Source organism: Halichoerus grypus, chromosome 2 (genome assembly GCF_964656455.1).
Source record: "Halichoerus grypus chromosome 2, mHalGry1.hap1.1, whole genome shotgun sequence".
Taxonomy (NCBI): domain Eukaryota; kingdom Metazoa; phylum Chordata; class Mammalia; order Carnivora; family Phocidae; genus Halichoerus; species Halichoerus grypus.
The window spans coordinates 145,162,228-145,182,131 of record NC_135713.1 but is presented as its reverse complement, the minus strand read 5'-3'; the positions used below and the strand labels follow the sequence as shown (position 1 = coordinate 145,182,131).

General features: G+C 43.0%; 2 protein-coding genes across 4 annotated transcripts in view; both read left to right on the top strand.

Annotated features, from left to right (window-relative positions):
• The first annotated feature begins 1,852 nt into the window (after positions 1 to 1,852).
• ZNF879 (zinc finger protein 879) lies at positions 1,853 to 12,684 on the top strand. 2 transcript variants are annotated; one of them, XM_036080145.2, is made up of 5 exons: positions 1,853 to 1,964; positions 3,191 to 3,245; positions 4,855 to 4,981; positions 5,332 to 5,427; positions 10,476 to 12,684. In XM_036080145.2, exons 2-5 carry the CDS (start codon positions 3,213 to 3,215, stop codon positions 11,921 to 11,923), a joined length of 1,704 nt encoding a protein of 567 aa, XP_035936038.1. In that variant the 5' UTR covers positions 1,853 to 1,964; positions 3,191 to 3,212; the 3' UTR covers positions 11,924 to 12,684. The 2 variants fall into 2 exon arrangements, with proteins under 2 accessions (XP_035936038.1, XP_035936040.2); XM_036080147.2 differs by having other exon boundaries at positions 10,867 to 10,990.
• Positions 5,408 to 19,904, top strand: part of ZNF354C (zinc finger protein 354C) — a 34,928-nt gene continuing 20,431 nt past the window's right edge. Inside the window, exon 1 of one of the 2 annotated variants that reach the window (XM_078067664.1) lies at positions 5,408 to 5,427. Coding sequence is in view for 1 of the 2 variants with exons in the window: in XM_078067662.1 (XP_077923788.1) it covers positions 12,070 to 12,078 (9 nt within the window). In the remaining variant the exon portion in view is untranslated. Of the gene's footprint in view, positions 5,428 to 12,032; positions 12,079 to 19,904 lie in introns of those variants that run through there. The other variant, XM_078067662.1, reaches the window with a different exon arrangement.

Sequence of the window (19,904 nt, the reverse complement as noted above, 5' to 3'; positions counted from 1 at the left end):
ATAGTGGGCATTCTTGATTACCCAACATCCATTCAACCCCCTCTTCCTATTTCCCAACAGAATTTGGGAATGTGCATGTCCACATCGCACCCAACTCCTGAGCAGCAGAGAGGAGGGAAGGAAGAAACTTGGTTTTTTTTTTTTTTAACATTTTTTTTTTTTTTAAAGATTTTATTTATTTATTTGAGAGAGAGAGAATGAGAGAGAACACATGAGAGGGGGGAGGGTCAGAGGGAGAAGCAGACTCCCTGCCGAGCAGGGAGCCCAATGTGGGACTCGATCCAGGGACTCCAGGATCATGACCTGAGCCGAAGACAGTCGCTTAACCAACTGAGCCACCCAGGCGCCCCAGAAACTTGGTTTTTTGATGACCTCACTGAACTACTCATTCTGAGGGAGCTGGAGTCCGACCCAAGAATTTTTCATTCTGCCTTTATCATTTAAGACAATTGAAGCAGTCCCATCTTCTATTACTTGTAGCAAGGGACACATAGGTAATCTTTTATTTCATTCTTATATCCTGGTAGCTCCTAGGATTTTCTGTTTATCCTTAAGACTTCTGAAATTTCATCCAGGATATATTTTTTGTAGGCCTCCCGTGGCCCAACCCCATCATTATGTTCAACACCTTATATTCTATTTAATCTGAAGACGCAAGCCTTCTTCAGCTCGAACGTTTCCATAGCTTTATCTATAATCTATTTGTAATTTTTCTTCCTCTTCATTTCTGGTTTCTTCTTCTGAATCTATTAGATGGATTTTGGACCTCAGGGCACACTGCTGCATGCCTTCCAAGCTTTTCTCTCAATTTCTGGGGTTCTGATGGTATTTTCTAGAGCTGTAGGGGATCTATTCCTTTGAAAATTAAATATGTATGTGTTTTTGTCATTTTAAGTAATATTAAGAGAAAAAAGGAGGCAATCATGTCTACTCAGTCTGTCACTTTATTTATACTTTGTAAATCTCAATGTTACATTGTTTTGCCAATAACAGTTCATAATTGTTACTTCTTTATCTTGCATTGCTATTATTTTTATCGCGGTAAAAGTCACATAACACAAAATCTACCATTTTAGCCATTTCTAAGTGTACAGTTCAGGAGTACTAAGTTCATTCACATTGTTGTACAACCATCACCGTCATCCATTTCCAGAACTTTTTCATCATCCAAACTGAAACTCTATACCCATTAAACAATAAATTCTCATTCCCCTCTTCCCCAAACCCTTGGTAACCGTTTTTCTACTTTCTGTCTATGACTCTGACTATTCTAAATACCTCATATAAGTGGAATCACACAATATTTAAGTCTGCCTTATTTTACTTGGCATGTCTTCAAGCTCCATCCATGTTGGAGCATGGGTCCGAATTTCTGTCCTTTAGACGACTGACTGATTTTCCACTGTACGCACACACCACGTTATGTTTATCCGCTCATCTGTCCATTGACACCGGCTTGTTTCCATCTTTTGGCTACTGTAAATAATGCTGCTCTTAACACTGTACAAATACCAGTTTAAGTCATCGCTTTCAATTCCATTGGGAATATACCCAGAAGAGGAATTGCTGAATCAAGAACGAGCAGCAGCAAGCGGCGAATTTTCCATATTTTTAAATACATACCCACTTTTCCCATAAAGGGTGCTCGACAGGACAAGTGGTGAGAGAGGCAGAAAGACGAGGCTTCAGCCTTCTTGGGCTCCCGGCAAGATGGCGTTCTCTAGCTTTACCGCAATTGGCCCTTCTCGGACACCGTAGGCCGCCGTCCTGCGACGCCGTCTGGGAAATAGAGTTCGAAAGGAAAAGTGTTGCGGTTCGGCCGAGGCACCCGGCTCCCTCTCTCGTGCGCAGGCGCAGTTGCGCCTAGCGGCCTGGCGGCGGCGGCGAAAAATACCCCCGGGCTAGGTATCCTGCTTGTCTCCCGTGCGGTCCGCCGCTTGGCGTCCCCGTCGCGGCGGGCGCAGGTACAGGCTGCCGGTGAGAGCGGGCCCAGGGTGTGCAGCTCCCGCGGCGGGGCCCGGGCAGAGGGCCGGCCGCCGCGCGAGTCCCAGTTGCGGGCGTCGGAGCGGCGGCGGCGGCCTCGGCAGGTGAAGGCGGCCCGGGGAGGGGGCGTTGCCCCGCGAGCTCTGGGCTCCCGCGGTCCCGCAGCCCCGGAAATCGGGGCTGTCACCGCCTGAGCCCCGGGCGCCAGCCTCGGGCGGGGCTCCTGGAGCAGTGGCCGCAGAACTGAGATTGCAGCGAGCCCTGCCTCGTTGGAGGGTTCGTGCACCCGGGGCGGCTTTTGGCTGGTAGCGTTTGTGGGCCTCCCCACCCCCACCTCGCCCCGAGTTTCAACTTTGTTTTATTGTGTACTAGTTTTTGCTATCCTTGCTATATTGAGCTTGTGTGGCCCCGTTCTCCCGGAGTGAATCCTGGAGTGATTTGACTGTTCTTTTTGGTTGTTTAGATTAATTTCGTCCTTTTGCTGAGTTACTTCCCTTTTCTCCAAATTTTAAATTCATCTTTAGCCAATGATGCTCTTTCTTTTGAGCCTTGTGGGGTTTTTTTGGAGCAGGGAGAGGATGGGTAATGTTTTCGTTTATATTAAGGGAATTTGATAACTCTTTCTTCATAAAGGAAGCCCCATTTCCGAGGGGAAGAGAAGACTGATTTTCGGTTGGCTCTTCCTGAAAAGAACACCAATTTCCTTCGAATGTTATGTAAAGAATTATTATAATTATCGTATTATTATACTTTGTTGTCATACCTTATATCTAATTATTTACTATGTTAGGTACAATATAATTTTATAATTATAATATAGCTCAAAATACTTAAGTATAGGTGTGTGGAATATTTATGTTATTTCTCTTCCATTGAGCATCTCTGTGAGCCCGGCCTGACTGCCCTTTACTCTGTTAATGTACATCAGATGGCTCTAATTCCTTAGTCTGATTTATCTTTATTCAGAAACCACTGGCTGAAAGGTAGCCGGCCGGTGACTGGAAGTATGCTTGCTGCCCACTCCTGGTTTGGGTGGCCATGCCCACGGACCTCTAACTCAGGGATGCCTGGGCTCCCAGTTTCCCTCTGGCTTCCATCTGCTGGCTGCTCGGTGTGTGGGGCTCTCTGATTTAGTCAGGCCTCATGAGGGTGGGAGTACAGACAGGATGGACAGACAGACTGCTCACAGGTTCTTTTTCCATTTCAGGTGTCTTCTCCAGGAGGGAGAAATGGCCACAAGGTTGCTGCCAGCCCAGGCTCAGGTGAGTGAGGGCTTCTTTCTTCACCTGCCTTCCTGGTTCAGAGATGTGAACACACTGAAGCCATTGTTGAGCTTTACGAGGCAGTGAAGCCCATGGAGGGACCTGAGGGCCTGGTAGGGTAACTCAGGAAAGAAGCTGCTTCTTTCGCTCTCTCTCTTTTTTTTAAATATTTTTTATTATGTTCATTAGTTTTTGATGTAGTATTCAAGGATTCATTAGTTGTGATTCTAGTTCATTTCTTCAAGCATGTGAAGAAATCCAAGTAGTTCTGGATTAGGTTCTGGGTTAGGTCCTGGATTAGGGTTCACTTAGCACAGTCCCCTCCAGTTCCATCCATGTCGATGCAAATGGTGGTATTCATCCTTTCTGATGGCCGAGTAATAATCCATTGTATGTATGGACCACATCAAGCTGTTTCTCTAGTGCTTGGGGCCAGTCTCATTGGGAATTCCTCACCTAACAGCTAAGTACTTGTTGATTAGGAGTTGAATGTCCCCCTCCCCAGCCCTGTGCCAAAGCCACACCCAGAGCTCTGTGAGGGATCTAGGTATGTTTTTTTCCCTGTGAAGGTTGGAAACTTGGGGGAATCAGGTAATTCTCTCTGTAACATTAGGAATTCAAAGAGAAAATGTATGGTCCTTACCCTCAAGGAATTGAGGACCAATCAACTAGAGTGGTACCTGATAGGAGTCCAGGTAATTGTCTAGGAAGATCCAAGAAAGAAGACCTCCGAATCAGCAGGTGTGATCCGAGGTACTTGTAGTCTAGTTGACTCTTGAACAACGCAGGGTTTCAGTGTTGCCGGGTGAACTGGGGAGGCCCTGGGGCCTCGACCAAGCCTGTCCTGAAGGAGTTGCTGAAGGTTCTTGGGCTTGTCTCAAGAAAGAATTCAAGGACAGACACACAACACAGCAGATGGTGACACAGCAGGGAAGTTTATTAAAGCAAAAATTATACTCAAGATAGGAGAGCAGATGAGCTTGAGAGAAAGAGAGAGAGAGCGAGCTTTGTGCCCTGGGGTTTGAGTTGCTATCTTTTATTGACAGTTGTTAACTAGGGGGTGGAATATTCTGGAGGGGCAGTTTCACTTTCCATTTGCCTGAGTTAAGAGATAAGCTGGAAAGAAGAGCTTAAGGAAAAATGTGGGACAAAGGTCAGTGAGTATAAGCAGGTGGGCAGTAAAGGTCAGGTCTTGGGGTCTAGCTGTGACAATATTACAAGCAGAAGAAGGGTAAGAACAGCACAGTAAGATGTTTTGAGAGGGAGAGACCACATTCACATAATTTTGCTATAGTATATTGTCATAATTGTTCTATTATTAGTTGTTAATTTCTTACTGTGCCTGATTTATAAATTAAACTTTATCATAGGATTGTATTTATAGGGAAAAACAGTATATATAGGGTACGGTACTCCCCAAGTTTTAGGCATCCTCTGGGGGGGGGTGTCTTAGAACATACCCCCCTGCAGAAGTGGGAACAACTGTAGGTACATTTGGAAAGGACAGAGACTCGCCTGGAGATGCTTGCAACCTTGCGCAGCGACAGGGTGGCTGCTCATCCCCCAAGGGGATGGTCCCAGGTGAGCAGGAGTGGGTTTCCTGTTGCAGGAGTCTGTGACATTCAGGGACGTGGCCGTGTTCTTCAGCCAGGACGAGTGGCTGCGCCTGGACTCCGCGCAGAGAACCCTGTACCGGGAGGTGATGCTGGAGAACTACGGCACCCTTGTCTCGCTGGGTAAGGACCTTTCCTCCTGATGGAGAGTCTGCCGGGGGAGCATCGTGGGGCCCTCTCCGAGGAGGACCCGCAGGGGGGCTCACAGGGTGGCAGCTGCTCCCCCCGTCCCCTGCCAAGAAAGGCCTCGGGTTGGTAGAGTCGGTGATGGGCAGCCTTTGTGTGCTTTTGCTGTTCTTTGTCGCCAGACTCTGTCCCTCTGAGTCTCATGAGAGGTTCCAGTTTGGAGGCGTGCACAACCAGCGCCCTGACTTTCTTCCTGAGACCACCTCTGGCCATCCTCTAGGAGCCTAACTTAAGCCCCTCTCATGTCTGCACAGCGGGCTCATTCTCTTCTTCTTGCTCACGAACAGGAATCCTGTTTTCCAAACCAAAGGTCATCTTCCAGCTACAGCAAGGGGAAGACCCCTGGATGGTGGAAAATGGAGTTTCTCAAGGCCCACGTGTAGGTGAGTGACAGTGATTGGGAAGTGGACAGAGCATTTTCTCACTGCCTGGCTGCTGCTGATCGGAAGACGTTGACCAGGGCCTGGGGAAGGCTGGGAAGGGCATATCCTCTCTCTCTACCTTTCTGAGTCCTTGATATGGCAGGTTGAGAGGGAGAGTTGAGTTCTCCCGAGAAGGGCCCACTTGTCCCCGATGTCCTTTGTAATGTGAATGCAGAAAATGTGACACCGTATATAACGCGTAAGGTTTGTGAGTCATATCTTCCCCTGTTTTTCGGACTGATTATTTTCCTTTTTAAAAAATTTTTTTTTTTTAAATTCAATTAGGCAGGGGCGCCTGGGTGACTCAGTCATTAAGTGGCTGCCTTCGGCTCAGGTCATGATCCCAGGGTCCTGGGATGGAGCCCCACATCGGGCTCCCTGCTCCGTGGGAAGCCTGCTTCTCCCTCTCCCACTCCCCCTGCTTGTGTTCCCTCTCTCTCTGTGTCTCTCTCTGTCAAATAAATAAATAAAATCTTTAAAAAAAAAAAAATTCAATTAGGAAGCATATAGTACATCATTCGTTTCAGATGTAGTATTTCATCAGTTGCGTGTAACACCCAGTGCTCATCATATCCCGTGCCCTCCTTACTGCCCATCACCCAATTACCCCGTCCCCCCACCCTTCTCCCCTCCAGCAACCCTCAGTTTGTTTCCTATAGCTAGGAGTCTCTCATGGTTTTTCTCCCTATCTGAGGACTTCCCATTCCTTTTTTTGGACTGATTATTTTCTTAAATTCTCTTCCCTTTGTGGTTTGAACAAACCTTCTATCCCTACAGTACATCCCTCATTGTTCCAGCTTGGGTTTTTATTTGACTTTTTTGGTCTGCAACTTATTACATATGGTTCAGCTAAAAAGAAAACGTGGACATGTGTGCATTTATATACTACACGAGAGCGAGAAAGCAGGGGTAGCAACATGGTGATAAATAGAATTTATGCAGAAGGTTCGCAGATACTCAGTATGGCATTCTCCTAAATCTTTTGTGTGAAAATACTCAGAATAATATGTTCCAGACCCTGGCTGCTAGGACATGTCTCTCAATCTCTAAAACTGCTCTGGGTTGCTGGATCCATAAGCTCTCATTTGCTGTTCTGCTTTGTCTTGTTTTTTGTTGTTGTTGTTATTGTCATTCTGGGTTTTAGGTGGGTTTTTTTTGTCTTTGTTTGCTTTTACTCTGTTTTGTCTTTGATTCTAGCACCAGAGGGTGGCTCTCTCCTTTGAGTTTTGCTACTTAACCAGCATTTATTTCTCTCGATGGCAGGACACAGGCTTTCTGGGCAGCTCACTCCTGTGTTTCCATTCATGAGCTTTGTCTTCAGATTTTCCCCTTTGTTTTGACTAGAGTGTTTTCTTGAATAATATTTTCAGAAAGGTTTGTTTGTGCTCTATTTGTACATGTCTACAATCAATTCTTTTAGGATGCCTGGGTGGCTCAGACGGTTTAGCGTCTGCCCTTCGGCTCAGGGTCCTGGGATCGAGCCCCACATCGGGCTCCCTGCTCGGCGGGGAGCCTGCTTCTCCCTCTGCCTCTGCCCCTCCCTGTGCTTGTGTTCTCTTTCTCTCTCTGTCAAATATTGAAAACCTTTAAAAATAAATTTTAAAAATAAATAATAAATAAAATCAATTCTTTTACCTCTCTGGTGAGAATTATGGATCTAGAATTCTGGCATCAAATTTTTTTTTCCTTCACACTTGGCTGTAGTGACTGAGCATTGAGTGTCGTTTTTAAAAAGTCCTCCATTAACATGGTTCTTTTTCCTTTATCTTCTGTGTAGAAATCTGGTCCCTCCGCCCCTTTTTTTGTCTTCTGTCTAGAATATTATAGGATATTTTCTTTTATCTTTGGAATGCAGAAGGTTCATTAGGTTGTATCAAATACCAAGGAGTTTTGGTGTAATACTGTTACTTGGCATCACGGGGCCCTTTGCTTTGAAGAGCCAAGTCTTTTTTCGCTTCAGGGATATTTTTTTCTACTACATACTAACATATATTCTGCCACATTCCACCAACAATCCAAGGAAGCTAACTGTAAGAATAATGATAAAATAGAAGTTTGGTCAGAACCTTAAAAAGTGAATATATCTGTGGTAAGGGCCAGCAATGTAGCCATGGGTGAGTCTCGAATTTGGCTCTGAACCTTCTGGTTGGTAAAGAAATCATTAGTATCAAATTGACTGTGTTCTTCTTTTGCAAGCATTTGAAAAAATTAACTACTTTTAATTAATACAAGGTATATGTAGTATTGTAAAAAAAAAAAAAAAAAAAAAAAGGAAGGGCGCCTGGGTGGCTCAGTTAAGCGTCTGCCTTCGGCTCAGGTCATGATCTCAGGGTCCTGGGATCGAGCCCCACATCGGGCTCCCTGCTCAGCGGGAAGCCTGCTTCTCCCTCTCCCACTCCCCCTGCTTGTGTTCCCTCTCTCGCTGTGTCTCTCTCTGTCAAATAAATAAATAAAATCTTAAAAAAAAAAAAAAAAGATTCACCTGAAATTTTGCCAACCAACCATGATGAACCTTTGTTGATATTTTACCATTTATCCTCTCAGATTGTGAATATTTGAGTGTGTTTGTGTTTGTGCATGAGGGAGAGACACAGAGAGAGAGATTGATTATACATACTGTTCTCAAACCTATTTTAAACTGTGAATGTCCTTCAGTTATTCAGCCCCCATTAAATAGAGGCCTATGTCTCTGAAAGAGCTCTATTGTATTGTTAAGCCATATTTTATTAAATAATCTTCTGGAAATTTTAATTTCTAGTTTTTTTCCTGTTATTAAGATTGCTGTAGTGGCTATAGAATACAAAGGTATAATATAAAGAGAAACAGAGAAAAGGTCCAGAGAATAAATAATTACAGTACAAAGGCATGAGTGTCACCATTAAAAAGTCAAGGAATGTGAATTTGAAAATTCACCCAGGGTTCTTTGAAAAACTATTCAACTTCATTATAATCAGTGAATTACAAACTAAAGCAATGGGATGCCATTTTCCCCTTACTGTATTACCCCAAATTAAGAAATACATATCCAGTGTTTTCCTATCGCTCTGACTGATACCTGAGTATCTTTCGTAGGATGTTGATGGGTGTAGTCTTTCTGCAGGATGATCTGGCTTTATTAAAATTGATTCCAGGTTTAGAAGTTTATCTTAAGGAAATAATTCCATAATTGTGCAGAGTTGCAAAGGTGGTATAAAGAATGTTATAACATGAGGGATCACTGGGAAGAAGAAAGCTAAGTGACTCTTAGAAGGGGATTTATTAAATTATGATTATGTTTGTGCTTTGAAATCTTAACATTGCCATTAAAATGATGGTGTCAACCTTCATTTGTTGCCATGGAGAGAAGCCCACAGTTTTTTTTTAAGTGCAGAGTAGGTAGGGGGAAGTGTAGTTTCAACCTATTTTTATTTTTTAAATAAAAGTGTTTTCTAATATCCAGAAAAATTCTGGTGAGCTAAATTCCACATCTAGCAATGATTATATTTGTGTGTCATGTGTATGGCTGAACTCGATTTTCGTATTTATAGTTTTCTGTATTTTCTTTATTTTTCTTACAATGATTATATATCTCTTTTTTAGTTAAGAAAATAAAAACTCTTTAAGAAAATACATTCATTCCTTTTGAAGCAATGACACCATTCCTTGCACTGTATCCTAAGTGATTAAAAAGTGGACTGAAAATTATTCTCAAGAATGTACTCTTCCCCCAGTAGTCCCCATATCATTACATGGCACCAGTCTCCATCGAGCTGCCCAGGCCAGAAGCTGGACATCATCCTTGAGTCCTCTCTTTCACGTACTCTGTACATCCTATTCATAGGTGAAGGTACTTGTCATCTCTGTCTTCAGAACGTCCCAGATGTGCCCCCCTCCACTGCCATGCCAGTGCAGACCGCCATCGCCTCCATCCAGGCTCCTGAGTGGCTGCTCTGCATCTGCCCACCCCGAATTACAATCCATTTGTCACACTGCCACTGTGATCCTCTTTAAACAGAACTGTCCCATCCTTCCTAACCCACAGTGATCTCTGAAGAAATTCCACATGTCTTCCTGTATCTCACAAGACCCTGCGTGATACGGCTCCTGCCTCCTTCTTTGCCTCACCTCGTAACACTGGCTTGTTCCCTCTTGCTCAGGCCACACTGGACAAATCTGGGTTCCTGGACAACTCAAAGCTGACTCTCGCCTTACGTTCTTTCTGACTGGAATCCTCTTTACACCCACATTTTTGCATGGCCAGCTCTCATTATTTAGATCCCATCTTTAATTCTACTTCCCTATCACCCAGTTTAAAACGTCAGCTCGTTTACTCATACTGCACATCACCTTGTTTTTGTTTGTTTTCCTTATTCTCGTCACCTCCAGGACTCATCATCCCTAGTTTATTTGGCCACTTGGTCACTGTTAATACCCTGCTGCTAGAATATAAACCTTGCAAAAACTGGATTCCTGTCTGATATGTTCCCCATACTCCTGATCTTGACCTTTGCATGGTGGCTACTGAGTAAATAACTGCTTGAACGAGTGAGGGAATGTCCATCATAACAGCACATACAGCACTCGGAGGAGTTCCAAAACAGCGCTAATTGAGGCCCTGGGTTTCAGAGAGCTTTTTAAGACCCACAGCTCTTCCAGGTTTTACTTGTAGCTCCTCTGCAGGTTCCTCGTGGATTTACCTTGAGTGCACTGGTGACTGATGCGGGAGAGGGAGCTGAGGAGTAACACAACCCACTGAACTCAGAAGTGCTCTGTCCCCTGCTGACCTGAGCTTTTTCCTAGAGCGGGCCTGGCTGCCCTTGTTGGAGGAGCTTCCCTCGGAGTTCACCCGAGCTTTCCTCAGATCCTCTCCACCCAGGCATGTCTCCCATGCTGCTTCTTTCTCTTGCCCTTTTTTCTCCCCATCCTTTCTTAAGAATCTGGGAAGTATTTGTCAGCAGTTCTTGTATATTTTGGTGTCACTTTTCTTTACTCTCAGTGCAAGGGAGACTTACCCATTTTGTTTATTTTAGGTTGGGAGCGCTTGTTTGAAACTACAGTTTCTGAAGAAGAAAATCAGGAAGTAATGGATAAACTCCTAGGTGACAGTCCTTTTGATTTCAAGCCAGGGAAAGCCTATATAAATGAGGACAAGCTAGAGAAGCAACAAGGCAAAAAGAACAAACCTTTCAGGAAAGTCTTAGTCACCATCAAAAACACCTACATGAGGGAGAGGAGCTTTACAAGTATTGAGCTCGGGAAAAATCTCAGTCTGAAATCATCCCTTATTAGAAAACCCAGACTCGTTTCCAGAGGAAGGAAACCCCATTCCCAGCAATATTCAGTTCTGTTTAAACAACTGGGAGTCAATACGGTGCGCAAATGTTACAAATGTAACCTCTGTGGGAAAATCTTCCTCCACAGTTCTTCCCTGAGTAAACACCAGAGAATCCACACTGGAGAGAAGCTCTACAAATGCAAGGAATGTCGGAAAGCTTTCAGCCAAAGCTCCTCTCTCACTCAGCACCTGAGAGTTCACACGGGAGAGAAACCTTATATCTGCGGTGAATGTGGGAAAGCCTTCAGTTTCACCACATCCCTCATCGGACATCAGAGGATGCATACTGGAGAGAGACCCTATAAATGCAACGAGTGTGGCAAGACATTTAAAGGAAGTTCATCCCTGAATAATCACCAACGAATTCATACCGGAGAAAAGCCCTATAAATGTAACGAGTGTGGGAGAGCCTTTAGCCAGTGCTCATCTCTTATTCAACATCACAGGATTCATACTGGAGAGAAACCCTACGAATGTAGTCAGTGCGGGAAAGCCTTTACTTCAATATCTCGGCTAAGTAGACACCATAGAATTCATACTGGAGAGAAACCCTTTAATTGTAATGAGTGTGGGAAAGTATTCAGTTATCACTCAGCCCTTATCATACATCAGAGAATCCACACTGGGGAGAAACCTTATGCGTGTAAAGAATGCGGGAAAGCCTTCAGCCAAAGCTCTGCTCTGATACAGCATCAGAGAATTCATACAGGAGAAAAACCCTACAAATGCAACGAATGTGGGAAGGCCTTCTCCTGGATTTCACGGCTTAATATACACAACAGAATCCATACCGGAGAGAAACCGTATAACTGTAAAGAATGTGGAAAAGCCTTCAGTTCTCACTCAGCGGTTAATACTCATCGAAAAATTCACACTGGAGAGAAACCTTATAAATGTAATGACTGTGAAAAAGCCTTCAACCAAAGCTCAGCTCTCATTCAGCACCAGAGAATTCACACTGGAGAGAAACCATTTAGCTGTAAAGTATGTGGGAAAGCTTTCCGACAAAGCTCATCCCTTATGACGCATATGAGGATTCATACGGGAGAAAAGCCGTATAAATGTAAAGAATGTGGGAAGGCTTTTAGTCAGAGCTCATCCCTTACCAATCACCAGAGGACTCATACTGGAGAAAAACTATAAATAAAACACATGTGGTGGAAGGTCTTCCAACTGAAGTTCATTCCATACTCAATTTCGAAAAACTCATCCTGGGCAGGAAGTGATGAAGAGTAGTTAATTGTGAGTTAAACTTCAGAATGTAGACCTCCTCAGACATCAGAGACTTCATGATGCAGGTAACATTAGGTGTATTAGGAAAGCTTCTGTGAAATGTGTTTTTCATAGTTTTTAAGTTATTACTATAAGGTAGAGAATGTGTAAGATTCTTTTATCTTCTCCCGGGTGACGTGCAATAAGAGCCCCCAGCTTTCGCAAGTGTCCCTGGGAAGCGTGTTGATTTATGTAAAAGTGCAGCCATAAAATCCAGACTTTAGATTAATCTAGGTGTCTATTTTTTGAAATGACATTTCAGTGTTATGCAAGCCAGTTATCCTAAGAAGACTGTTTTGGAGGAGACATGTAAGCAGGTGACCTCTAGCTACCTCACTGTCACTAAAATGTGTTCTTTAATAGTTTAAGGCAAATCGCGTACTTGGTGGTTGTGAAAACTCTTTGGATTGTTTCTTCTTTGCTTTCCAAGCCATTTACCTGAGAAAATCACTCTGTAAACTCTGCAGGCATACGGGCCTGTGAGTTTTCTCCCCGACGACTTGTTCCCAGCTCTGAAGCAGATCTAAAGTCACTTTATTTTAAATCACAAAATGCATGGTATTTCACTTGGTTTTATCATAAAGTGATTACCTTTGCTGTGTGAGGTTGAGAATTAAAGGTTATTCAGACAACTACTGTTTTTGCAAGTTACTCCACTGATAAATGTTAGTGATGATCTTACAGTGTAAGATGGGAGCATGCCTCTCGGCACCCAAGGCTTTGCCTGCTTCATTGAGCTCTCTGGTTATCATCCAGGAAGGCCCAGGAAGAGTGTGGATCACCATTCGTCCTAGCTGGTGGTAAAGTGAACCAGGTAACTTTCACTCCCTCCCACAGTTTGAGGGCCATGAGACAGAAATTCAGACTCTAAGTTCAGTAAATGGGCTGTTAGATGCTTCAACAAGTTAGCACGTTTCAGCATTTCTAAAATGTGAATAATAATTCCGGCAATGTAAAAAGTTATCTCCCAAGTCAAACTAAAATTGTTGAACTTTACGGAAGCAACATCCTTTAGTGTTGTCCAGTATCATCAAGAGTGGGCAAGCACTAAAGGACTGAACTACCTATTTTGTTTAAAAACAAACAAACAAACAACTAGTTTCTTTCTCTTTGTCAAAGAGTTAAAAAAAATAATAAAAATACCTCAGAAAAGGTACTATTGGGGGTGGAGACTGAGCTAAAGCAAAAATCACTGAATTCAACTTTTGCTTCCTGGGACCAACTAATCAGTCTTACTGTTCCAGACTCATGAGGAACAGTAATCCTCCACTGCTGTGCCTTTTTCCCTACAACCATTCTTTTAAATTCTCTAATTTCTGGGAAAATTTCTGGGAAAATATAACTTCCCTGTCTTAGTCCACTTAGGTTGCCATAATAAATACCACAGCCTGGGTGGCTTATAAACCACTGAAACTTACTTCTTAAAATTCCAGAGGCTGGGAAGTCCAAGGTCATGGCACCTGCATGGGTGTGTTCTGGTGAGGATCCTCTGGTTCCTCACCGGTGCCTTCTTGGAACCTCACATGGTGGAAGGGGTGAGGGAGCTCTCCGAGGCCTCTTATGAGGGCACTAATCGAATTCATGAGGCTCCACCCTCATGACAGTCACCTCCCAAAGGCCCCACCTCCTAATACTATCACCTCTGGGGTTAGGTTTTCAACACGAATTTTGAAGGGGCACACGTTTAGACCATTGCCTCTCCAAATAACAATATAGTCCTAAAAATAATCCCCCCAAATAAATCTGAATAAAGTTACATGAAGAAAATATCAAGCCCACTTATTTTTACGTTGAGGTCTCTCAAAGTTGCAAGTAACAGGCAATTTGAGTCTTATGCAGGATCTTCCAGAGGAGATCATGTACAAGCACAATGATTCCAATATAACCTGGGACCAAAATTGACAAGGAAAGTACAAGAAATTAAAAAATGTCGGCCTATATCATCCATGAACAAAAATGTAAAAACCCTAAACAAAGCAAATGTAATCCAGAAGTACCTCAACATAGTTAATGCGTCATGATAAATGTAGATTTTTCATGGGAATTGGCGGGTTATTTAGCATTAGGAAACTTACAGATGCTATGTACCACGTGGGCAGGTTAAAGGTGCAAAATCCACATGTTCATCTCAGTAAATGCAGGCAAAGCAATCACAGTACTCAGCACCCATTCATTTAAAAATTCTTAACTAAGCAGAGGAGATAGTTTACTTAATCTGGTAAAAGGGTTTTTGCCAGAAACCTGCTGGAAAAAAATGGTAAAATGTTAGAAGTAGTCATGACAGGAGGAACATAGGGAAAGAACAAATTATTCAATAATGAATAATGGCTCTAGAAAAAATGGTTCATCCACATAGAAAAATTGGATGCCTACCATCACCACAAAAAGAATTGTGTGGAAGGCAAAATTGTATCTTTTGGAAGAAGATGTAAAGAAAAACTTTATGACCTCACAATAGGGAAGGATTTTTTTAAACAGGATACAAATAAGCCATGAAATCTTTTTTTATATTTGCTCACATTAAAAAAAAAGAACATCTGGTTATCAAAATATACCAAAATGGAGATGAAAAGTCAAGACATAATATAACAGGAGATCTTTCCACAACATTTTTGACAAACGCTTACCGTCTGGAAAATTTAAATACTTTGTACAAATCAACTTAAAAAAAAAGACAACCTTGTAGGAAAAAAATGTGGTCCAAATACATGACTACTTATTTCACAGAAGAGGAAATACAGATTTCTAAAAACATGAAAAGATGCTTAAAAATGGAAATTAGAATCACAGGATTTTATGAGATTTTATGACTTTTTAAATAGACCTTATTTTTTTAAATTTATTTTTGATTTTTTAGTAGGCTCTATATCCAATGTGGGGTTGAACGCACGATCCCATGATTAAGAATCACACACTTCACTGACTTAGCCAGCCAGGCACCCCAAATTTCATGGGGTTTTTTTGTTTTTTGTTTTTTTTAAGATGAGTAAAAACAAAGGTGTGTGACATTACTGAGTTTTGGGATGTACGTGGAGTAACTGGAATCCATGCTCCACTGTGGGAGTGTAAATTGATAACAGACCATTGGCATCCTATAAAGTTGAACATGTCCTATGTATATATGATAGATAAATGTGTGCATATGAGCAATAAGAGACAGGTATAAAGATATCCTTAGCAGCACTGATCATAGAAGCTAATGTTTGGAAGTAGTCTGAATGTTAATAGGAAAACGGAGAATTTTGGAATATTAACAATGTAGAGCAGCAGGGAGAATGAATGAACCAAAGCTATAAGCAAACACAGATGAATTTCAAAGCCTGTTGACTTTTCAAAAGTCAGAGGAAACAACATATGGTATAATGACATGTTCCTCAATATTAAATTGATTCTAAGTGATTTATACATGTGGTAAGATACTAAAAATAGCAAGTGGTTGAATGACAAGATAGTCTAGCTGTCCCTTGCTGTGTAACAACTCATCCCCAAACTTAGTGGCTTAAAGCAACAGTTTATTAATGCCGTTGGTTCCATATTTGGGTTCACTTGGGGAATTCGTACTTGGCGTCTCTAATGCATTTGCAGTCGGCGGCGGCCGCTCCCCTGAGCTTGGTGTCCAGGGTGGCCGGCACCCAGTGACGTCCGCTGCTGAGAGCCTGGTTGGGCTTCACACAGAAGGGTGGCTGGTTCCTGAGAGGCAGTGTCCCAAGACCCAGCATCCTAGAAGATCGACACTGAAAGTGTAGATCTTAGAACTCCACTTTGGAAGCCACATGACCTCAATTCTGTATTCTCTTGGTGAAAAATGATTTATAGATGTCCAGATTTCAAGGGGAGAAGGTGATACAAGGGTGTGAATACCAGGGTTGTGGTTCGTTGTGGGGACCATATTTGGAGACTAGCTACCATACGACCACACAATTCAGGTTGGTGATTACCTCTGGCTGTGAGGCAAGGAAGTGACTTGGGGAGGAGCCCGGGGTTCCTCAGCTTGCCTGATGCCTGAGAGACCCTGCCTTCTCAGGAAGAGGTTGCCCAGGTCAGCCAGAATGAGGATCAGTAGGAAGGCCAGTGTGTATATCAGTAAAAATGATTAGAGTTTTTTGGCCCAACTCTATACTGGGTCATTTGAGGTAGGATAAAACAGATCTTACTGCCTGATCACCCTAGGTGAAGTGCACATCAAGTTTAAGAGGTTGTATCCAAGGGCCATTTCAAGGTCGTAACATTCTTTTTTTTTTTTTTTTTTTTAGAAGAGAGTGAGAGAGCAGGGGGAGGGGCAGAGGGAGAGGGAGAGAGAATCTCAAGCAGACTCCGTGCTCAGCGCGGAGCCAGACTCGAGGCTCAATCCCCTGAGATCATGACCTGAGCCGAAACCCAGAGTCGGGTGCTCAACCGACTGTGCCCCCAAGGTTATAACCTTCTTCAGGCCACTGTTGAATTTAAACATGTCGCCTTAAAACTATCAACACCTCCCTTTCCTATCTATACTTTCCCTTCTCATTCATCTCCCTAGATCACCAGAGGAAGAGAGATTGGTTCCTACCCTGAGTCAGGAAACACATGCTAAACTAAAACGTGCATAAGAGGACTAGGCAAAGAAAGACTCATCATTGAGTTGTGAACATATTCGCCTTGCCTGGTTTCTCTTATTCTCAAAGAGGCTTGTTCAGAATCTAGGCAGAAGAGAATACTGTCCATTTTTATAGCTTCCTAACAGGCCATTTTCGAAACAACCTGAAAAAGAATATGCTTTACCTTTTGTGATATGATTGACATGCCTGATACATTGAATTTATGGTGTTCCATAGTAATTAAATTATTATTTAAAATGTCCACCTTTTCAGGTGGGTTTGGCCCTTCTCTTGTTGGCTGTTGCATTACCAAACCTGTTTTCTCATGAAGAGTTCTGTGAAATGAATAGGCCATTTTTTTTTTTTTCTAGACTGTCCCTCCATTGGCGTTGTCTGGTGTTTTCCATATGGTTAGGTTTATGCTGTGCTTTTTTGGTAAGAAAACCACCAAAGCAATATTGTATTCTCAGTTCATGGTCTTACCACATTGGGAGCCTTGTGATGTTGGTAATTTCAGCTTTATCTTGGTTGAGGTGGTGTCTGCCTGGTCTCCCACTCTAAAGTCACTGTTTTTCTCTTCGCATTCATTAGTATCTTGAGAGGTGATCCGATGAGTGCATGCATGTGTATCTGTACTAGACAAACTCACCTCCACCAATTTTAGCATCTATAGATGACGCTTTATTATCATCACAGTGGTTTCCACATGGAGATCTCATAATTCTGTCATTTCTTATACTCTTATTAATTGGCTTTCCACTTTAGGGAAGTGTTTTCTGTTCTTATGCCTGGAAGCATGGTTTCTTATTTTATTCAGTGGACTGTAATCTGCTAATATCGTTGTGTATGTGGATGCTGAAATTGTCCCAGACTTGGCCTCGAGAGCCCCTGCAAGCTCATTTCTGTGTCCTTTCTGTCACAAGCTTGAGTCCGTATCTAAAATCTGTCAGTCACATACACCTACTTCTGTCTGTGTAGTAAAATATGATTTCTTGACTAGATGACTTGGGGGTGGAGGAGAAATTGTGGGATCAAAAACATTTTGGGGGATTTTTTCTCTTTCAGGATCTTCTATTTCCTCCTCTTGCTACTTTCCCCCTCGACACACGGTTTCCACATCGCTCTCTTTCCATTAACAATATTCTCCCCATAAAGCATTGCCTTCCCATGGATGTCTCCTTACCTCCTGCATGTATTTTTTTTTAACTGCAATAAAATATATATATATGACTTATCATTATAACCAGTTTTATGTGTACAGTTTAGGGGTATTGAGGATATGTTTTGCAGCTGTCACCACAATCTATTTCCAGAACTTTTCATCATCTCAAATAGAAGCTCTGCACCCATTAAGCAGTAATGCCCCATTTCCCCGGCTGCCAGCCCCGGTCACCTCTTATTCTACTTGCTGCCTCTCTGAATTTGCCTATTTTAGATTCCTGACGTAAGTGGAATCATATAATATTTGTCCTTTTGTGTCAGGCTGATTTCACTTAGCATAATGTCTTCAAGGTTCATCCACATTATAGTAGGTGTCGGGATTTCCTTCCTTTTTAAGGCCGAGTAATGTTCCGTGGCAAATATCCACCACGTTTTATTTATCCATTCATGTGGTTATGGACATTTGGGTCGTTTGCACATTTTGGCAATCGTGAACAATGCTGCCACGGACATTTGCATACAAGTGTTTGTGTGGACATTTCTCTTGGGTAAATACTTAAGAGTGGGATTGTGGAGTCATATGAGGAGTGGACATTATAGCCAAACTCTTTGCCCCCATGGCTGCACCATTTTACATTCCCATCAGCAGTGTGCAAAGGATCCATTTCCAATGTGGGTGCTTCTACATCTCTGCCAACGCTTGGATTTTCTGGCTTGCTTTCTTAATAGTCACACGCACAGGTGTGAAGTGGTGTCTCCTTCTGGTCATGATTTGCATTGCCCTGATGACTACTGATGTTGAACGTCTCTTTTATATGCTTTTTGGCCATTTCATATCTTTCTGTTGAGAAACGTCTGTTCCAGTCCTTTGCCCATGTCTGGAATGGGCTGTCCCGTCGCCGAGTTACAGGAGTTGCTCAGATTTGCCACGTGTCCTTTGAAGCACTTACATTCCGTTCTGTTCCACACCTGTACAGTTTAGCGTATTTTCACGCATGGAGCGTACTTTCTCTTCCTGGTGGTGGTTTTATATCCATTTTAGGAGCACTGCTGCCTCTTTCCTCTGCCATATCCTTTGTTGTTTTTTCCAAAGGATATGATGGGAGTTTCAGGTTTATACCACCATCAGCACCTCGCCTACCCGAAGAAACATTTTGGTTATCTTCTCAACTACACATCATGTCTACCCCATTTTTATTTCTATCTTTAAGTGCCTACTCTGTGCCATGCCCAAGAACTTCATTGTGCCCAAGACAGGACAAACCCTTGTCACGCCTGTGGCAAGAGGTCTAAAAGCTGCTCTGTGATCATCAGCAGTTGCTTTGTGATCTCTGTTTCAGTGGAAAGACGTTGGCCAGGGGTGCCTGGTGGGCTCAGTTGGAAGAGCGTGCAACTCTTGATCTCAAGGTCATGAGTTCGAGTCTCATGTTAGGAGTGGAGCCTACTTAAAAAGATATGAGCAGAAGAAAACAAGCTGGCAAGATTTCAATTTCTTTTAAGCAAATTATATACAATAAAAAATTGTGACTTTTTTGATGTAGAGACCCGAACCCAGCTTCCCCTTGAGCTCATCTGTCCCGCGTCTGGAGAGCGTACTCTCACTTGAATAAGATTTCCCACTTAACACCGCTCAACTGTGTGTCCCGTCTCTCCTTGAATGCCTTCTTGCAACAAGACCAAGAGCCTCCCGCAGCATCCCAGGGACTGGCGGGACAGAGGCCTCAGAGCCCCGGGGCCTCCCCTGTCCAGCCTCTGATGTCCATTTCTAAATGATCACTCTGACAGCTGTGCTGAGCGTTAACCGAAAGGTCAAAGGACCTTTGGTTATGACTCCATAAATTTATAGCGTAATGGAAAGACCCGGATGGAATTACCCTTTGGGTCCCTCTATTCCAGCACCATCCTGCCCACGCATCTCTTCGCTTAGGTCATTTGGGTTATTTTTCCTAAACAAATGTTTGCAATCCCTCTTGAATGTTATAATACACTTCAGACTTCTAAGGGAGTTTATATAGGGCAAGAAGATGTGAATACTTTATGGCATGTTTCTCTGAGAACATTCAGGTTCACAGTAGGATCTCGGTGGCATTCTCCACAATATACCCAGTGTCCCCAAA

Bases quoted from the DNA above. Each gene is read 5' to 3' on its own strand.
- ZNF879 (XM_036080145.2), top strand. From the start codon at position 3,213: ATGGCCACAAGGTTGCTGCCAGCCCAGGCTCAG. The intron at 3,246-4,854 runs GTGAGTGAGGGC...TTCCTGTTGCAG, and splicing joins TGCTGCCAGCCCAGGCTCAG to GAGTCTGTGACATTCAGGGA. The intron at 4,982-5,331 runs GTAAGGACCTTT...GCTCACGAACAG, and splicing joins CGGCACCCTTGTCTCGCTGG to GAATCCTGTTTTCCAAACCA.